This window comes from Lontra canadensis, unplaced genomic scaffold (assembly GCF_010015895.1).
Source record: "Lontra canadensis isolate GAN:19392208 unplaced genomic scaffold, GSC_riverotter_1.0 scaffold11, whole genome shotgun sequence".
In the NCBI taxonomy this organism is placed as follows: Eukaryota; Metazoa; Chordata; class Mammalia; order Carnivora; family Mustelidae; genus Lontra; species Lontra canadensis.
The window spans coordinates 25,124,239-25,142,680 of NW_022631005.1; the positions used below are offsets into that span (position 1 = coordinate 25,124,239).

An 18,442-nucleotide genomic window follows, 5' to 3' on the forward strand; every position below is an offset into this window, starting at 1 on the left:
GGACAAAGGGCCAGGGAGAGTCGCAATGGGGGAACCTTGGCGTCCAAACATCTAGAGCTACCAGTGGTTCCAAGGTTACCCGGTCCCCTTAAGTCGGTGCTAGAGAGAAATATTAGGAGGGGAATGAATCAAAGCCTAGAAGGCCGGAGCCGGGCGGTCTTGGCGACAGGTGAACCTCGTTTTCCCGGGATAGGAGGTGAGGCTGGTAGCCCAGCTGGAGACCCCGCACCGCCTCTGAAGCCCACGCAGCTCCAGGAGAAAGATGTCAAATTAGGGCGCTGCCCGCTCTCTCCCGCCGGAGCGCGGCCACTGCCTTCCCGGACGGCAGAAATCCGGTCCGAGCGCGTCCCGCAGCGCGGGTGGGGCAGGTCTCCAGTCACACCCTCGTCAGGCCGCCGGCAGTTCCCGCGAGCCTCCGGGCGTCTGGCTGGCCGATTCCCTCCCTACCTCCCCACCCGCCTCCTAGAGCGGGCGCGGGCGCCGGGGCCTCGGGGCGGGTCCCTGCCGCCGGCACCTGCCCCCGTGGGCGGAGCGCGGCGGCGACAGTGCGGCCCAAGCCTCTGCCTCCTGCCGCGCGAGCCGTGCGGCTCCTCGACACCCCCGCCCAGCTTGCTGCCGGCGCACCTCAGCTCCTCGGCACCCTCCCTCTCCCTCCCTCCCTCCTCAGCGGTCCGTCCGTCCCTCTGCCCGCTCCGAGCCGCGGCGCCTCGCACTTCTGACTCAAGTCTTCGCCGCGCTCGTCGCCGCCGCCCGGAACCGCCGCCCCGCGCCATGGAGCCGGCCGCGGGCAGCGAGCGCCGCAGCCCCTCGGGCCCCGCGGTCCCGGCGCCGCCCCGGGGCCACGCGCCCTTGGCCGCCGCCCCCGGCCCGGGCCCGCAGAGCAACCCAGCTCGCGAGCCACCCAAGCCCGAAGAGGAGCGGCAGCTGCGGATCAGCGAGAGCGGCCAGTTCAGCGACGGGCTGGAGGATCGAGGTGAGCGCACGCCGCCCGGCAGCCTCCCCGGCGCGGCCCCTTCCCCCGGCCGGCTGGCGCGGTGAGGAGCCGCTGCTCCCCGCCCGCCTCTACCCATTCTCAGGTTGGCGGGGCGCGGGGCTCAGCGTCTCGGGGCGCTCGGGGGCGCGGGGCCGGGACTTACCCCGCGAGGGCGCCGAGAGCCTCCTGAAGTCGGCGCCGCCTGGGCAGCCGCTCCTTCCCGGGAGCGCGAGAGCCGGGCCGCCTCCGGACAGACCTCGCACCGGCCCGTGCTCTCCTCTTGGCTAGCTCCGGCCCTCCAGCGCCCAGTGGAAAAGTTTGCGGGAGGCGTTTTTTTGCTTTTGGAGCCCAGTGCTCCCGGGGGAGTGCCGGCCCTGCTCAGCTAGGAGGGACCTGAGCTCAGTGCGTCCTCTTTCCAAGTCCTCTCCGACCCCCGGCGGCCGGCTCCCCGGGAGAACTTCCTTCTGCGGGTTTAGCCTCGCGGTGGGTGGTCGGCTCCGCGAGGGAAGACCGGTGGCCCCCGACTCTCACTCATAGGGCACCTAGTTTACCATAGGTCACTGCCCTGCTGTTTGGTGATGGCGGGCAGAGGACTGGGGCAGTCGAGTTTGGACCACCAACCTCCTCTGAATGGATGCCACCGAAACCTGGTGGTTCCCTGCACACGTCTCCAGCCCCTTCAGAATCCCCCCAAGACACTGGTCTGGAACCCCGCAAACGTCCCTTTCCTGGGAGGCCAACCCCCTACCTTCCAACACACAGACGATAACCCCCTTTGAGATGCCTGCAAGAAACGGGAGAGACTCGGTTGTTCATTCTCGTGCCTCTCTCCTCCTACATCCCTCTTTCCCTCCCTGCCTCGTTTCCTTTTGGCTTGCAGGGATCCGTGTTCTTGGCCACATCCATACATTTTCTGCTGTTTTCTGAATCTAAATTCAGATCGGCCCCCTCAAAAAGACTCCGTGTTTGGGCTAAAGCCCCTTAGTGGCCGAAGCGGGATTCTTGCAGCCAGGCCCTTCATAGGGAGCCGGCTCATCGCCACTCCACCCCCTTTTCTTGGAAGCCTTATTTTGTTGGCTGTGGCGGATTTTTATATTTCAGTCTTAGCAGGTTTTCAGTCCTATTCTTAGTATCTCCTGTACATTTTTATTCCGGTTTAGCGTTCGGATGCACGATCTCTTTCCTCATAGAAATTTTAAACTGTAGCATGTGAAATAGAATGACATGGAAACAGCAATCCTGGAGACTCTGCAGGGATTGCTCAGGGGGGGAACTGGAGCTCCTCCAGTTGCAACGAGTTCTGCACCTATGTTGCAGTTTCTCCTTCTGTTCCAACAGAACTAGATACTGTTACAGAGCTGATGATGGGTGGCATCGCAAGCACCCCCACGGAATCCATCACTTTTATTCTAGGTCATGTGAATTACCTTTTCCTCTGCAACTAATACTGTAGGACTTCAGAATTTTGTATTGAAGAAAGACCGAACTCTGGGCTGAGCTTATTTTTGTAGCATTGCAGGTCATTTGTCAAAGCTGGCCTATTTCTTCTCACCCCACAAAAGGACAGGAGGGGAGAAAGTGCTAGGGGGAGTTAATATTTAGCATCATTTTGTAGCTTCATGCTCAAGTGTAAAAAGCCCTTCTGAATTAATTCTTAGGGTCATTTTTCATTGGTCAACTGAATTTCATTTTCCATTATATGATAGCATGAAAGCATTCACTGTTCATGAACTATCCCTGTGTGAAAGCATCGCATATCACACACAGCCTCTCTGTTAGCGTGAACCCTGTCCTCCAAAGAACCCAGCGCCGTGTGGTATTGAAAGCTGAAAGTCAGCGTGACATTCTTTTGTTTGACCTATTGCTGACAGCAAAGAGTTAATGATGAATGGATCATTTTTGTTAAATAGATCAGATTACCTGGGGAGGTTTATTACAATATTTTGTGTTTGTGCTGTTTTTTTCTTATGGGGCTGCATCTTTCCCATATTGATTTTTGAATCCCTTGGGAACAGTTTGATTGCAGCTACCTTTTTCCTAATGGTGAGAGGATTTGGGGAGGAAGAAGCTAAAACAGTTGCCTGATCTGCATCTCTCCATCATGCCTGGCTTGCCTTTTTTCTAGGCCTCAATACCTATAGCGTGTGTGTGGGGGGTCGGTGCCCTGGATGTGTGTCTATATTTGGCCTTCTTTTTTGTCCTCACTTCCTTTTGAGCTATTAGAGCTGGTTACGGACTGCGTCTAACTCCCATCAAATGCTTGCCTTATCATGTAGTGTTTTAGGACTTTAGAGGTATTTTCCCCTTAGAAGTGATGGGGGCTGCTTCCTAGAAACCTAACTAGCTGATAGTGCAGTGCCATTTGGCTGAACCTTGTAGTCAGGGAGCAGGAGTCCTGTGGTCTGAGACTTTCAGGGATTAACACCCACAAAATAGGCCAAGTTTGTCTTGGGTGTTTCCACCTCTTCCCTCTTAATATCCATCCTCTCTTCTCTACACAGGTGTTTTCCCATCATTCTGCCCCAAGCCCCAAGTTGACTTAGAGTGTTACATGCTTCTGCATTTCTTGCTACCAACCTACCTAATGAATATTTCCCTTCCTTCAGAAGATCCAAGTGTGGAGATTAGGAGAAAGCAATTTGAACTAATTCATACTAGAATGGAAATGATGGATGGCTTCAACTTAACGGCATATATTTGCATTTCTCCTCTACCCAAACAATGAGTTATCAGTCTTTCATTCATACAACCCTTATGCTTATTAATGTTAGGCCCAGATTACAAATAGATGGAATTGGAGTGAAATTAGAAATCTGAATGTGGAGGCCAACTATGTTGAGAAAGGGACAGAGCCCTACATGCAAATGTGCAGCCTTCCTTAGCTTCTCTGGGCTGGGCTACCTTCTACTTCTGAAGCACAGCTTCCTGAAAACTTGAGGGCTTTTCATCATTGCTTGTGGGTGTGCGTGCAGCCCCATGTGGAGGCCGAGGTAGAGGCACCTGTATGTGGACCATTCATTTATGGGTCTTTGTAGGTTGTCATACTCCCTTTTGAGGAGGAGATCTTTTCCATTCTCAGTATCAGCTGTACTTTTAGGAAGGAAAACCAGTAGGAAATAAGCAAAGGCTGGACCTATATGGGAAAGTTCCTGCCTTCTTGGATGGTCTTTGCATTACATTTACTCTAGTTTTTTAAATTCAAAACCTCCTATGGGGGAGACATACACACACTCCATCAGATGTGGGTAAGAACCACCAGTCCTGCTGCTTAGAGGACTCAGGTATCCTGTTAGCAGGGCAGTCCAGCATATGCGAGTGGACACCCCAAACTCCTTCCTGAGTGTGCTGGTCCACTGTGGGGTGAGGCACGCAGTGGTCTGTGTGGTCAGGACCATATTGCTATAACCGGTTGGCTTTGGAAGGAAAAATAATTGTTATGTGGTGGAATGAAAGACCCAGATCATTGTCCTTTCTAGTGGAAAATGAAATCTGCTTTTGAAAGGAACCTTGTTTTTTACCCCCAGTGGATAAACCTCTTGCGATTGTTGGTGTCAAAATACGCAGCAAATGAGCTGCTTATTTGAGTCAGTACTGATGTGTTACAGCTTCACTTCTGAAAATCATTGGCCAGAATGAAAAGGAAGATTTTTATATCATTTGGGAAAAAGGAAACAAATGATTGGGAGAGTGTAGACCTGCTCCTTCTAGGTTGGCTTAAACAAGAGATAAGGGTGATTGTCATTGAAAATTAGAATGGGGTGTTGTTTGGTGGCTAGGGAAAAAGTAGACAAAGGGATAAAAACAGGCTTGTGAAGGGATTTTAATTTGAAATCATGTGTGCTGAAGGCAGAATTTGAGGAGAGAAGGTTTATCTTTTTTCATCCAAGTGCATTTATTAAGGAAGGTTTGGGGAGATTTTTAGTGAGGTGATGGAGAGGTGTTTAGACCTACCTTTTGCACTCTGCTCTATATTCTGATCCCATGCAAATCTACAGGTTTTGATTATTTAAAAATCTCTGGGCCATAGACTGGGTTCGCTAAGCACCTTCCTGGAAGTTTCCTCTTGCTTCCTTGAGGACTTGTTGAGGTCGCTTGGATCTGGGTAGTGAATGAAATGGAGAAGTTTTACCAGGGTCTTTTATAATTTTGGAAGAGGATGTAGTTTTCAGGCCAGAGGCTGAGCAAGGTGCCCAGCTGGTTAAGTGGGATGGTGTCTTTTACACGATGCGCCAGCTGTGAGATGTTGCAAGCTGTGTGGTGTTTTACCAGTGGGTGCCTGAGCTTGGACTACCAGTTTCTTCACCATATGGAGCTGTCATGATGAAGCTGCTCCACCCCTGAAAGGTATGTCCTGGGCTGTTTAGCTCAAGGTGGTGTCACAAGCTCCTGTCAATGGAGAATGCATGAGAATTTGGTCTTTGGTGCAACGAAGAGACGCTGTCTATGATCTGTTTTCGAAGGAGAAGAAAAAAATAGAAATCGGGGTCGTGCTGAAGATGTTTTGACCCTCCACCCAAAGCAATTGGAGCTTGGGCATCGCCTCTAAGACCTCATGAATTTCAGTTGGTGCCAGGGACCCTTAGTGTTGAAAGCATCAGAGACAAAAATCAAACCTTCCTCACACAGGGCCAGCCCAGAAAGCTGTGCCCAGTTTGAGTAGGTTTACCTGACTTGAACAGTCTGAGAACTGTTTGCCTCATGAGTGGTATAGAGCAATACATACTACAGAGCAGAAAGGCGGGAAGAAAACAGGGCCTATAAGGGAGGTCTGGTGGCTATTGTTGGTTGCGATTGAAGAGAAGTCCTTCTCTTTCTGTTAATTGTTGAGGAGGGCAATGAGGCTGTTTGCTTTCAGGGACTCATGCTTTGGGCGAAGGCTCTTTCACCAATTTGTGGGCACTGCCTGTGGGATCAGTGCAGATCAGTGCCTGTGGCTGAGGAGCCCACAGACCCGGCTCAATGTGGGCTCATTGTGCTGTTTTCCTAATGGAAGGGGCTTGCTAGAGCAAGACCTACATAGCTGACTACATGCTGGGGCAGGGGCTCACGGGTCCAGGTCCAGTGAGTAGGTCTATGGGGTCTTTCTAGAGAGGATGACTGCTGTTAGCCTGCAGGCTTACTTGCCCATGTTGCTAGAGCCTGAGATTTGGCAAGAGATGCCAGAAAGCCTGATTTCCAAGTGAACCCTCCTAATTGTTAAAACAGTGTGGGCCAAACAAAACACATCTTGGCCCACGGGCTGTCAGTTTGCAGTCCTTGGATAAGAACGTGTAGCTCTGGCTGTGGGTTTCTTAATAAGGAAATGTCTAACTTCTTTTTCCCCTTGTTTTTGTCAGGCTTACTAGAAAGCAGCACTCGCCTGAAGCCTCATGAGGCCCAGAACTACAGAAAGAAGGCGTTGTGGGTCTCCTGGTTCTCCATTATTGTCACCCTGGCCCTGGCAGTGGCTGCCTTCAGTAAGTATGCGGAGTCCTGCTGCTCGATACGGGCTGCTGTTGTCTGGTTTATTCTCTCACTCCTGTACAATCCGCTTTTGCTTTCAGTTGACTATTATTGATGGGAAAATTTTTTTTAGATGATGGGAGAGCCAGAATACTTATAAATTAGTAAAATGGCTTCTCTCCTCTGCAGAGGGAAGAGGTGGGTTAAGAAGAAACGAAGAGGGATCCTGGGAGCTTTGGCTCTCATCAGTATGCGGGTCTGTGGAGGGAGATTCTGGCTGCTAGTTGAATAGGGAAAATATTCTCTTGGTAGATGCCTTCAGCTTGGGCTGACATGTGACAAATCTATATCCTTGAGATTTGCATTTTGAGCTTAATGCAACCAGATGAGTGCAATATTGCAGTACATGCTCCCCTCCCCCCCGCCCCGCCCCCTCCTATGATGGCTGTGTAAGGTTTGGATGCAAATCATGTGCACATTTTAATGAAAGAGGAATGGGAGGGTCCTCTGTCGAGTTTTCAGTGACAAGGGAAACAAAAATATGTATTACAATCAAGTAAAGCTAAGATAACCGAACACTTTGTGCCTACGGGGATAATCTATTTGCTGTTTATGGATAATCCTATTTAGGTTTTAGGAAGCCCTCTGACATGCATTTTCTCAGCTAACATTTGCAGCCTAAAGAAATGTGCATATGCTATTTATTCTTATTAATCGCAAGATGGTTTCTAAGCTTAAGCGAGGACATTAAGCCACATCTCAACCTCGGTAGAAACCATAGTGGGTTTTTTTTTCCTTTTTTCTTTTTTCTTTTTTTTTTATGCTGGGGTAAAGAGGAATGTATTTGGGGCATTTTGTGATTAATTTTTTACTTTGCCAGAAAGATCCATATTCTTAGTGATAAGTATCATGCCAGATGTCTCATGTGGCATCCCACATGCCACAGGGACAAGAAAGGGCTGTCTGCTAGAAGATACTACTCCGTGTGTGTTGAAAATTCTATTCTGCGCAGTTAGACCTGCTGCTGGAAGTTGGTATTGGCTCCCAAGAGGGAATATTAGAATTTGACCAAATGCTCCCTGCAAAACTAGGCATATATTACTTGGCAAAATTTATATTGGAAACACTGTGCTATATTGTGGCTCTAGAAAAAAGCCAAACATTTAGAAGTAGATGGTAATACATTCCAGAGTATAAACATTTACCAGTGAGCCAGAAATCTAATCAAGAGAATTCTGATTCCTGAAAATAGCTCTTCCTGCCTCTTGCCTCCTTTTCTTCAGCTGAAACAAGAATAACGAATCTGATTGCTGTCCCTGGAGGGTAATTCAGTTGTGGTGGCTGGTGGTGGGCCCTGGATCAGACACCGTCATTAACATATGTAAAGAAAGAGGAATGGAATGAGGGGTGGTGATTTACCAACTGAATAATAGTTACTCAGACGTGTCCTCGTGCCTGATAGAGCTGTTTTGATTTTATCATGTGGGTGTTTGAATGAGGACACAAATGTGAAGAAATACGGAACAAATCTTTCCTTTGAGAGAATAAGTCTACATTTGACGTACTTAATCTCATAATAGGGAAAAATTAGGAGGAAATGTTGGTTTCATATGTTATGCTTGATCAGTTGGGTTATTTTGAAAATTTCGTTCTGTTTCCTTTAATAGGAAAAGCCTGTTGCATAATGCATATGGAATTAGAATGTTTTCTTTCTTTTAAAATGATTTTACACCTCTAGTGAGTATTTGATTTAAATCCTCTAAATTCTTGCCTATAGAATGTTGGCGTTGGCCTATAATATCATGATTTGTGTTACTTTCTGTAATACAATTTGTTCCCAAGTTGGTTTCAAGTTAAACCAAAAAAATGTAGAAGAGTTCTGTTTTCCCCTACTTTAACTATGGAGTAGCTTTTGTTTGTATTTTTTTTTTTTTAAGATTTTATTTATTTGACAGAGAGATAACAAGTAGGCAGAGAGGCAGTCAGAGAGAGAGAGGAGGAAGCAGGTTCCCTACTGAGCAGAGAGCTCAATGCAGGACTTGATCTCAGGACCCTGAGATCATGACCTGAGTGGAAGGCAGAGACTTAACCCACTGAGCCACCCAGGCGCCCTGTATTTTATGTTTTAAACCTTTGTGGTGGTCTCTGGTTGTGTTGTTTAGGGTTGTCCTGTTTACCCTTTAGGTTCCTAAATGCATTTGTAATATGAACTGTTTAAAACCCTTTTTAAAGTGTCATTTACATATTGGCAGACTTTTGTGCAATCTTTTTCATAGTTTTTTTTTTTTTTTCAAGATTTTATTTATTTATTTGACAGAGATTACAGGTAGGCAGAGAGGCAGGCAGAGAGAGAGGGGAAAGCAGGTTCCCTGCTGAGCAGAGAGCCCGATGTGGGGCTTGATCCCAGGACCCTGGGACCATGACCTGAGCCGAAGGCAGAGGCTTTAACCCACTGAGCCACCCAGGCGCCCCTTCTTTTTCATAGTTTTAAATGGAAAGAGAAATAAGGATTAGGTAGTATAAGCTGACTTTGAAATTAGGTTTAAATTAGTATCTAAAGGAAAATGGTATGCGTTTGAAATGGCAATAAATATGTTTTAAAAAAAATTGTCACAAGGATCCCCCAGGGGGAGATCTTCAGGGAGGTGGTTGATAGAGGTGTGGGGTGAAATAGGATAGGCTGGCTTGATGAACCCCTGTGCCATCCAACAAAATGGTCAGGTTGGACCAGTTGGTCTTTTTAAAGAGAATTGCTGTTGAATGACTACCTGTGATGCTCTGAGATAGCAGAGAGGTCTCTATACTGTGTGTGTGTGTGCGCGCGTGTGTTGGCGGAGGCTGATAATCATCGTGATTAGAAGATCATATTGATCATTTCATCTTGCCACTGCTGGATGGTAAACTCTGCAGGGAAGGAGGAGCATCCATCCTTGCATGGAATCAGTATGCGACATTGTTGAATGAATGAACGGAGAGATTTTTAAAAATCAATCTTTCTTTCCTTCTTTCTTTCTTATTAGATGGAAGGAAAATATTTATTAGAAAAAGATAAATTTGATCTAAAGGATTATTTAGATACCAGGCTTCGAGCTCATGTATATTTACAGACAACTGAAGAACTTTTGAGACAATCTGATCATCCTTATGGCCATTCTGTCGCTAAGGGCAGCGACTTGGAGCTGTACCTGCTGGGGTCTGGTGGAATTCCTGTCTTCATCTCACCTGCCATTTTCTCTTTTATCATGGATGCTGGTTTTTGCTGAACGTCTTCTGAAAAAAAAAAAAAAAATGCTGTTGTCTTTTTTTGTGTGTGTTTGGAAATGAGGGTGATGGATTATGTAAGTTTTAGGGATGCCACTTTTCTCAGTCAACTGGAAAAGTTCATGTTCTTTACATAGGATGTACGTTGCAAATAAAGACTGTCACCCTTCCACCTTCTGTAAACTTCTAGGTAATCAGGTATGCTGTGTTTTCTCAGATTAGTAATTCTTAAGAGACACAATGACAAAACTAGCTTTGGTCAGTATAACTGAGTTGACTGTGATAAACCAATTGTGTATATAACTCTGGTTGACAGTCACACATCTGGTATAGTCTGAAAAGTTAAGTGAACTTTCAAGATTGTGACTTGAAGGCGTTTTGGAAAGAATGTGTGCTTTGAAAGAGGTATAAACCATTTCTGATAATCCTTGGTAATATAGAGATTTTGGACCTGCTAAAAATGCTGATATAAAAGCAGATGGTAATACATCTTGAATATTGCAGAGAGAGCCCTAGTTTGGTTTTAAAATTGGTTCTGTTTATAATCGGTAGGCAGCATAGAAAATGGCAATCATGTTATGAACAAACCTTTGAAAAAGTCTATTTTAATACATCTAGAAAGAGAACAGAAATTCTGTTTCAAAACTCAGGGGTTTTGACATTATTAATGTCTTCGCTAGAATGATTTAAGAAAATGCATTCTTTTTTGAGGTGTGAATGAGTGCAGGTTAATTTTTAGTCACTCAATACAGGTTCTTTGGGAAATGAAGATATATTTGAAATATACTCAGGGGACAGAAAACCTTTCTTAAGATACATAGCTCCATTAAATAAAAAAGTACTCCAAACTAAGATCTCAGAAAAAGCTCATTCAAAAATTTAGTGAATCAATAGATTTAAGAATTAGAAAATTTTTTTGAAAAGGGTGATTTTCTTTTTGAATATGGTGATTTTAAAAAGAATATATTTGATTTTAGCATAAACTCTTGTCCCTTAAAAATGATAAAATATATATAGTTCTTTTTATTTTAAAATTGTGAGGCCAGGTGTTGAGAACTGGATAAAATGAAATCACACCCATCTTCTGTAAGCTTGATAGTGTGTGTGTGAGAAATTTTTTAGGTAGTCTCTCAATTTTGGCATATTGTGAGATGGGAGGGTTGACGTCCTCTGGTGGTTTCTGGTGCCCTGAGAGTAATGTCTGAATTGTGACGGTGTCCAAAAAGGTCAGGCCTGACCTGTGTGCCCCCCTGCCCCCGTTCTCAGACACCCCAACTTTTCCTCAGGACTGGAGAGGGTGTCTTTTGGTCAAGCTCATCTTCTCACAGATCTCCATGTGGCTGACCCCACAGGCCTTAAAACCATGCAGACTAGTCCCCCGCCACCCCCCAGTCTGGTTTTATCCACCACACTGTGATTCCTTCACAGTTTTTCTCATTCTGCCCCACCTCGGTTAGATGATGGTGTGTGTGAGGCCCTAGTCTTCTGTGCTGTGTCCCTTAGACACACCCTTGACATTCTGCTTGGAGATTGATCCTTTGTGTTGTTTGCTGGTCTTTCTTTGGATTGATAAAAACAGTATATGCTCATTATAAAAGTTCATGAGACCAGAGATACGATTGCAAATCTCTGTCCCATTCTAAATTCTTTCTTCCCAATTCTTGCTCCTGCGGACAAGCTTTGATGCTGGTGCCTCATGTCTCCTTCAGGATATGGTCTGTGCACTTCCAAGCCTGGGGTTACACACCTTCTGGTTGCTACTTAGGTTAGGCATGATGTCTTATCCTTGCTGGTCTTTGAATTAGCACGGGCCTCTTCACTGGCTGCTGTTTTCACAGTTTTGTGTGAAGTGGATTTGATGTGGAGAACCTTCAGGAACAACTTCCCAACCACCGTCTGGCTGCTGCTGCTGAGGCGGGTGACGTGTTGAGGGGGATGTGGGCAGGAAGTTTGTGAGCCACATCCTGGGGGTGTTCAGTGGGATAACTTGCTTCAGTAAGCATGCTGTGAATGATAACTAGGGATGCTGCTTCTGAGGAGTGGAAAGCAGGAGGGGAGAACAGGCCGAAACATAGCTGGGAACCTCATCCTGACAGTGCTCCCTGCCTCTGGGTTCCTCCTTCATACGCTCATGCTCATGTCATCAAGGACTCTGTGCCTTGTCACCGCTGCCACCCCCACACTGCTAGCTCAAAGAGGGCACAAAGAATATAGAATGGCATTTTAGTCAGGTCCCTTTGCTTTCTTTGAGGCCCCTGGTGGTCTTGGCCCCTCCTTCCTGGCTGGACACCTCCATCACCTAGCTTACTGCCCCCCCAGCCCATAAATGCTCCTTGTAGTTCCCCATACCCTGCGTCCTGCTCTGCCCTTGGCCTCAGATGCTCTTTGTTCCTGACAAACCCCTTTTGTTGCCTGGCTCAAATTTTACTTACCCCTCACCGTTGAGGTGAAGGGTCTGCCTCTTCCAGGAAACCTTCCCTGGGCTTCTGAGCTGATAGAAATGACCCTTGGTTCCGGTAATCCCATGGGCACCTATAATCAGAAACTTGACACAATACTTGAATCACTGAATACTGCTCAGCAATAATATACCCTGCTCCGAGGCAGAGCCTCTGTCTTCTCTGGTCTGGATTCTCAGCCCCTAACATGGTTGGCACTCAGCTATCGGGTGGGCTGGCATCATTTTTGACATCTCCCTGCTGAGGCCACCATGGCAGCCACAGACTGAGAATGTACGTTTGCAGGCAAAGATCCCAGAAAAAGGAATAGTGACTTTTTCAAGTGAATGGAAACAAGAGGGAAACTGCAAGAGGGACATCTTCATTTGGACATCTTCCCAAATGGTTGGGATGCCAGAGCCTGTTGTCTCCCCCTCCTCCCTCCCCGCCTCCCCAGCCCTCCAGCTCCTCTTGGATGGAAGTGCCTCCCTTGCAGCTGTTAAGAAAGCACAACTTCCCCAGACCCCAGGCTCACAATGAGCTGCTGTGTCGTTGTTTTGAGCCGGAGTGGACGAGGGGGTCTCTGCAGCTGCCTACATGTTCTGCCCCCCCTTCTCTCTGTACACTGTACACAGCACTGAATTAAAGTGTGGCCAGAGTCCTTAGCCTGGGGCTATCCTTGTCACACAGCTGTGGCCGGGACTCTGGGGAGCTGGGCAGTGGGCCCCAGCTGGACTCAATAGTCCCAGTGGTTCCATGCCCCGCCTTGCAGGGGCCCTGGGTTCTGCTGGGCTACAGCCAGTGCTCTGGGGGAAATCTGGGAGGGCTTTCCCTGCTGCCCTGAGTGGCTCTTCAGGCATAGTGGTGAGCCACTTGGACGCGAAGAGGTTTTCTGGTCTGCTTGTACTCCAAGGCTGTGGCATTGTGCTCTGGGAAGTGCATCTTGGAATGTGAATTTCTGGTGTAGCTGCTCAGGACAAGAGGTTATTTTCTGGTCCCTTGTCTCTGAGGGCTGAAGTACGGGCCGACTAAGGTTAGGAAATTCCAGGTGAAGCCAGAGCTAGGCAGAGAACCCTTCTGCTACCACTGCGCTCCCCACCTCCTTGTAAAGGAACCTGTTCCTCACTTTCCACCATCTTCCACCAACTTCCATACTGAACTGCCCGTCCTTCTTCCCAGCCAGTGAATGTGTTTATCCAGTCCTTACCGAGTGCCTGCTGGCAAAGCACAGTCTGCTGTGCCCAGTGACACAGAGGATGTTAGGAAGTGGGGCAATCCTCTGTCTCCTTCAAGAGTTCAGGTCTAAGGCGAAGATGAATCCTCTCAATATCAGGGCAAATGAAAGGGCAGTGGGGTAGGATAGATGATAACCTGAACCCTGCTCACCCTCCCCTATTAGACACCTAAAGTGCTCAAGAAAGGACATCACTGATCTGTTAGAGAAAGGACGATCTACAACCCCAGGAAACCTCTGCTCCCCAGAAAGGATGAGATGAAAATCAGAGCTGTCAGTGCAGAATGGGGTACTCCCCTGGGGTGAGAGGGCCTGAAGATTACGGGACTCTGAGGCTTGAATTACAAGGTCACGTGAGGCTGGAACATAGTGGCAGAAGTTTGTTGAGACTGTCTTCACACACAGAGGCTTAGACAATGGAAAATTACTTTCCAGGCAGGGGACTTCGACCAGTCCTTGGTGTGGGCTGCCCCAGGGAGAGATATAACCTTGGGAGAAGGGTAACCTCGGAAGAGGCAGCTTCCCTCTGTAGAGGGTATTGGACAGTTCAGGAGAAGGACGGGGCTGTGGGCCTTCAACAGCCCTCACTTCTGACAGTTGGGGGAATGAGCGCCTAGGTCTTGAGGGGGTTCCAGGAGGTAGGCCATGGCCTCCACTGTAGGAGTTCGTACTGCCCACTTTGCCTAGGAGCCCTCAAGCTGAGATACAGTGTGGATGTGGTCTGAGGTTGGAAATGCCTCTGGAGTGTCTATAAGAAGCACGTGCAGAAACTCTGCTCAGGCCCAGCACTGTCTCATGCATGGCCTAGCATGTCTCCACCAAAGATGAGCTCCCAATCCAACCCTAGAAAGTTCCTGGGGGAAAGGGTCCAAGAGTCATTCCAGCAGCATGATCAGAAGTCAAATTCTAGACAAGAGAATTACCTGACCAATCCCCTCTGCCCTCTATTTCTCGCTTGTCTTCCTTTTAACCACCATTTTACCTCTTCTAGTTGATTCTTTTATTTACTTGTACAGTTGGTCCTTGAATAACATGGATTTGAACTGCATGGGTCCACTTACATGCAGATTTTTAAAAGATAGAATACAGTACTATAAATGCATTTTTCCTTATGATTGTCTGAACGTTTTTTTCTCTAGCTTATTTTGTAAGATTACAGTATATAATACATATAACATACAAAATGTGTGTTAGTCGACTGTTTTTATTCGTGGTAAGGCTTCCGGTCAGCAGGAGCTATTAGTAATTACGTTTTGGGGGAATCAAAAGTTAGGTATGGGTTTTTGTCTGTGTAGCAGGTCAGCATTCCTACCACCCCGCCAAGTTGTTCAAGGGTCAACTGTTTATGTATAAATAACAAGCTTCTGGATTTTTACTTATTTTTATTTTTTAGGCTTTTTTTTTTTTTTTTTTTGGTGTTTAGCCATTTTTTTACTTCCGCCATGAAACAAGATAATTTACGCTGCTCCCGTCTTCTTGGTCCCATACAACCACCTTGACTTCCTGAGCTCTTACCCATACATACTAGTCCTACTTGCATTATTGTGACCATATCAGTCCTGCTTACTGAGCCATATGGTGAGGAATGCTTACTTCTTGCCTGCCCTATTTTTTATTTTCACTGATTTTAATATCAGTTTTGTTGATCCCTATGTTTGGTTTTCTCTGAATCTGTTTCTTACTGAAGTCTAACTCCGCATTTCTCTTCCACCCTCAACTTCTTCATGGTATTTTCAGATGCGTAGATAACTCTGTCAGTTGCTTCTCGAAGAAGTCTCTTAGAGCCAGTCGATGTCCTCAGATTCGTTCTGGTTTCCCTCTCTCCTTGGTGCACAGCTGTGTGCTGGGATTTCCCGCGATCCACCACCTCCTTGGCCATTCCCTTTATTTCTCTCCTCTGTTGAGTTTCCTGTCTCCTGGATACCAAGTTTTTCTCGTCTCTGGTTTGGCAGGAACATACCTTGTCCTAGCTCCCTGGGAAAGGGCACCTGGGAGGTGAAGCTTTCAAGCCTAAAATGTCGTTAGTACATCCTGACACTTGATTGATGGCTAAATGGAAACTTCTCAGTAGAAGATAACGTTCCTTAAGAGTGTTGAAGGTTTTGCCCCATTCCGTTCTTATTCCTGGCGTTAGTATGAAAGTCCTAAACTATCATAAGTCCTAGTCCTTTGCCTGAGATTCGTTCTGGTGGGGTTTTTAACAGCAAGCATTCCCTGCCTTCATTTTCTGTGCGTTTGCTTCACTCTCTGGGAAGTGGACTCAACATTACATTCCTGCCTTTCTGTTAAACTTTCCATTTTTACTGTCAAGTTCTGTTTTAAATTGTCAGTGTGTTCCTTTTAAAAGTCACCCAACTCTTGTTTCATTGATCTTTTTTGGATCTTTTTAAAAATCTAACCTTTCTGAGAAACTATTAGTGATAGTTTAAAAGCCTCTTTCTGTTTCTTCTGTTGTCTTCCTCCAAGATTCCCTCCTCCCAGTGTGCCTTGGATTCATCGTTCCTGTTAGGGAGGGATCCTGTGAGAAGCAGTCCTTGATACTCCGCTCAGAGTGAGAGTGGGTATTCAGCAGACGGGAGAGTTGAGCATGTGATGGCTTTATTGGAGAGTGACACGGTTGCACTGTGGTGTCGGATAGTTTCTGCTTTAATACTTCTAGATCCATCCTCTTGGGCTCCCCACCTTGGCCAGAGAAGGGCCTTCTGATCTGCCTGGAGCGTGAACGCCAGGCTGTGTGAATTTTGGAAGCTTAGTTGGGCAGGAGGATTGGGATCTCCGTGTTCTACTTGGAATTCTTAACTTGGTCTGCTATTTTCAGTTTGGTTTCCCTCCTACCTTTAGCTGAGCCTGGTATCCCTCACATAAGAGGCTATCATACCTCCTCTGGAGAAGACACCTCCAGTCCTCTGATAGGAGAGTTGGGGGTGGCGAGAGGGCATAGGCCTTCTGTGCCTATGCCTTTCGCTGAGGAGGAAAGCCAGAGCACTGCCTTTCCCACAGGCCTTCAACCCACCACTGTGCTCAGTCTTCTCTCTGTTACATTGTGCTACCAATTCTCAGTTTTCTGGGTGTCCTGAGGTGTAAATTGGGTTGTCTTTTTGCTTTCACAGAGCTGTCTTAGGAATTTGCTTTCTGGAGTCTGTTAAATCAATTACTACTTGCCCATATGTTTTCTAGCTGCTAAAAATAGTTCTTGTTGCCTCTTCCATCTTCTTTTTCTAATGAGTTTTCTTTAAAAAAAAAAAAATCCCTCTACTCTTAGTTTAGCGGGTGTTTTAGAGGAAGCAAAAGCAAACGTGAGGAACCATGCTGCCACATTTCTCTGGAAATGTTAAACAGAGCAATTTGTAATGAAAAATATAGTAAGTGAATCAGAAACCAATGAGTTATAGTGAACCAAAATACAGTCTCAGGAACTTACCCGGAATATAGCACAAAGTGATACTTCCCTTTCGTATTTTCTATTCAAGAGACGTGGAAGATAGGAAAAGTTCCAATAGAAACAAATAAGAATTCCAAAAGCAGAGAAGAGGAAATAGGGAGTAGTGTTTTTACAAGTGTCTGAGACTGTTGTGAAGTTGACAGGAAGGGTGGAGTACATATTTCTCAAACAATTGAAGGAAAAATAGATTAGTCAAGTGACCTTATTCCATACACAGCTGTAGTGAAACAACAACAACAAAACACAGAAAAACAAAATGTACAAATAGATCCGAACATTTCAGGAGTTAAAGTATAAATGGATTAAATCAACAGGTTAAAGCGAGACATAGATTGGATTTAAAAATCTAGCTGTATACTGTTAATAGGAGATAAACCGAAAACCTAAGTTAACAGAATGGCTTAAGTAGAGAGAGAGAAAATGATCTACCTGGCAAATACCAACAAAAGCAAGTTGGTGTAGTTACATTAATCAGGGAAAATAGACTTCAAGAAAAAAAGCATTATTAGGCATAAAGGGTGTAACTATATAAATAAAAGGGTCAATTCACCCTGGGAGAGAACTATTATGAGTTTGTATGCACCAGAAAAACTCTAAAACACCCAACCAAAAATCGGCGGAATTTGGGGTAGATGAACAAATCATCATAATGGTAGACTTTATTCTACCTCTTTTAATAGCTGATAATAAAAAGGATAAAAACTTAGTGAAGACTCTGAAAATTGAAAATGTAATTCATTGTTTTTCAGACATTTTTGACTGCTATGAGAAGTGAGAAGTGCGTACGTGGCTTAGTATAAATGAGCTTCTGTGTACATATACTACATATTTTCCTATGTAAGCTTTTGATTATAATATACAATATGATTTTTTGTGCCATTAGGAAATTTTTTAAAAAGTGCTGCCATTGAACTATATATCTTGCTATTCACTGAGTGACCTGATGTCCGAGGTGTTAAAATTAGGGGAAAAATGTGCCCTATGATTGCTTCTCCTTTCATTTAAAAAAGTGCTGGTCACAACCTATCAAACTGATTTTGTGCCCCACTAGTGGGTTTTAACTTTGAGTTTAAAGAGCACTGAAACCCAGTAGGTCTTTATAGAAGCATACATTCAGCAAGTATGTTTTAACGTCATGGAACTACTTCCACGGTCAGAAAGAAAGGTTCATCAAATGACTGAGATGGGTATTTTACAGACTGTTCTCTATCTATAATGCAATGATCATTTGAAATCAAATATGGCTAAAATAACCCTATACATCATGATTTATGTTGGGAAATTGAAGAACACATTTCTAAGAATTTCAAAGAGAAAAGTTTTATTAAATATTAAAAACCTATTTTGAACTTAAAAGGAAAAATTGCAAATTGGTGAGCAAAATTGCCTAAAACAAGAGGCTAAGAAACAAGAACAGTAATCCAAGGTAGGTGAGAGGAAGCAGATAATACACTTAAGAATACAAACTGAAAAGAAAAAGATACAATAGAGTTGACAAATCTAAAAGCTATTCAAGAATAAAAAAATAGGGTGCCTGGGTGGCTCAGTTGGTTGGGCGACTGCCCTCAGCTCAGGTCATGATCCCAGAGTCCTGGGATCGAGCCCCACATCAGGCTCCCTGCTCCATGGGGAGTCTGTTTCTCCCTCTGAAC

At 45.8% G+C, this 18,442-nt stretch overlaps 1 protein-coding gene across 1 annotated transcript in view; it reads left to right on the forward strand.

The window, feature by feature from the left end:
• Nucleotides 1–534: 534 nt before the first annotated feature.
• The window catches only part of TMEM163 (transmembrane protein 163), a 226,646-nt gene continuing 208,738 nt past the window's right edge, over nt 535–18,442 (forward strand). Inside the window, exons 1-2 of the mRNA XM_032856181.1 lie at nt 535–973; nt 6,310–6,429. Of these exons, the coding sequence (XP_032712072.1) occupies nt 772–973; nt 6,310–6,429 (322 nt within the window). The 5' untranslated portion in view covers nt 535–771. The remainder of the gene's footprint in view (nt 974–6,309; nt 6,430–18,442) is intronic.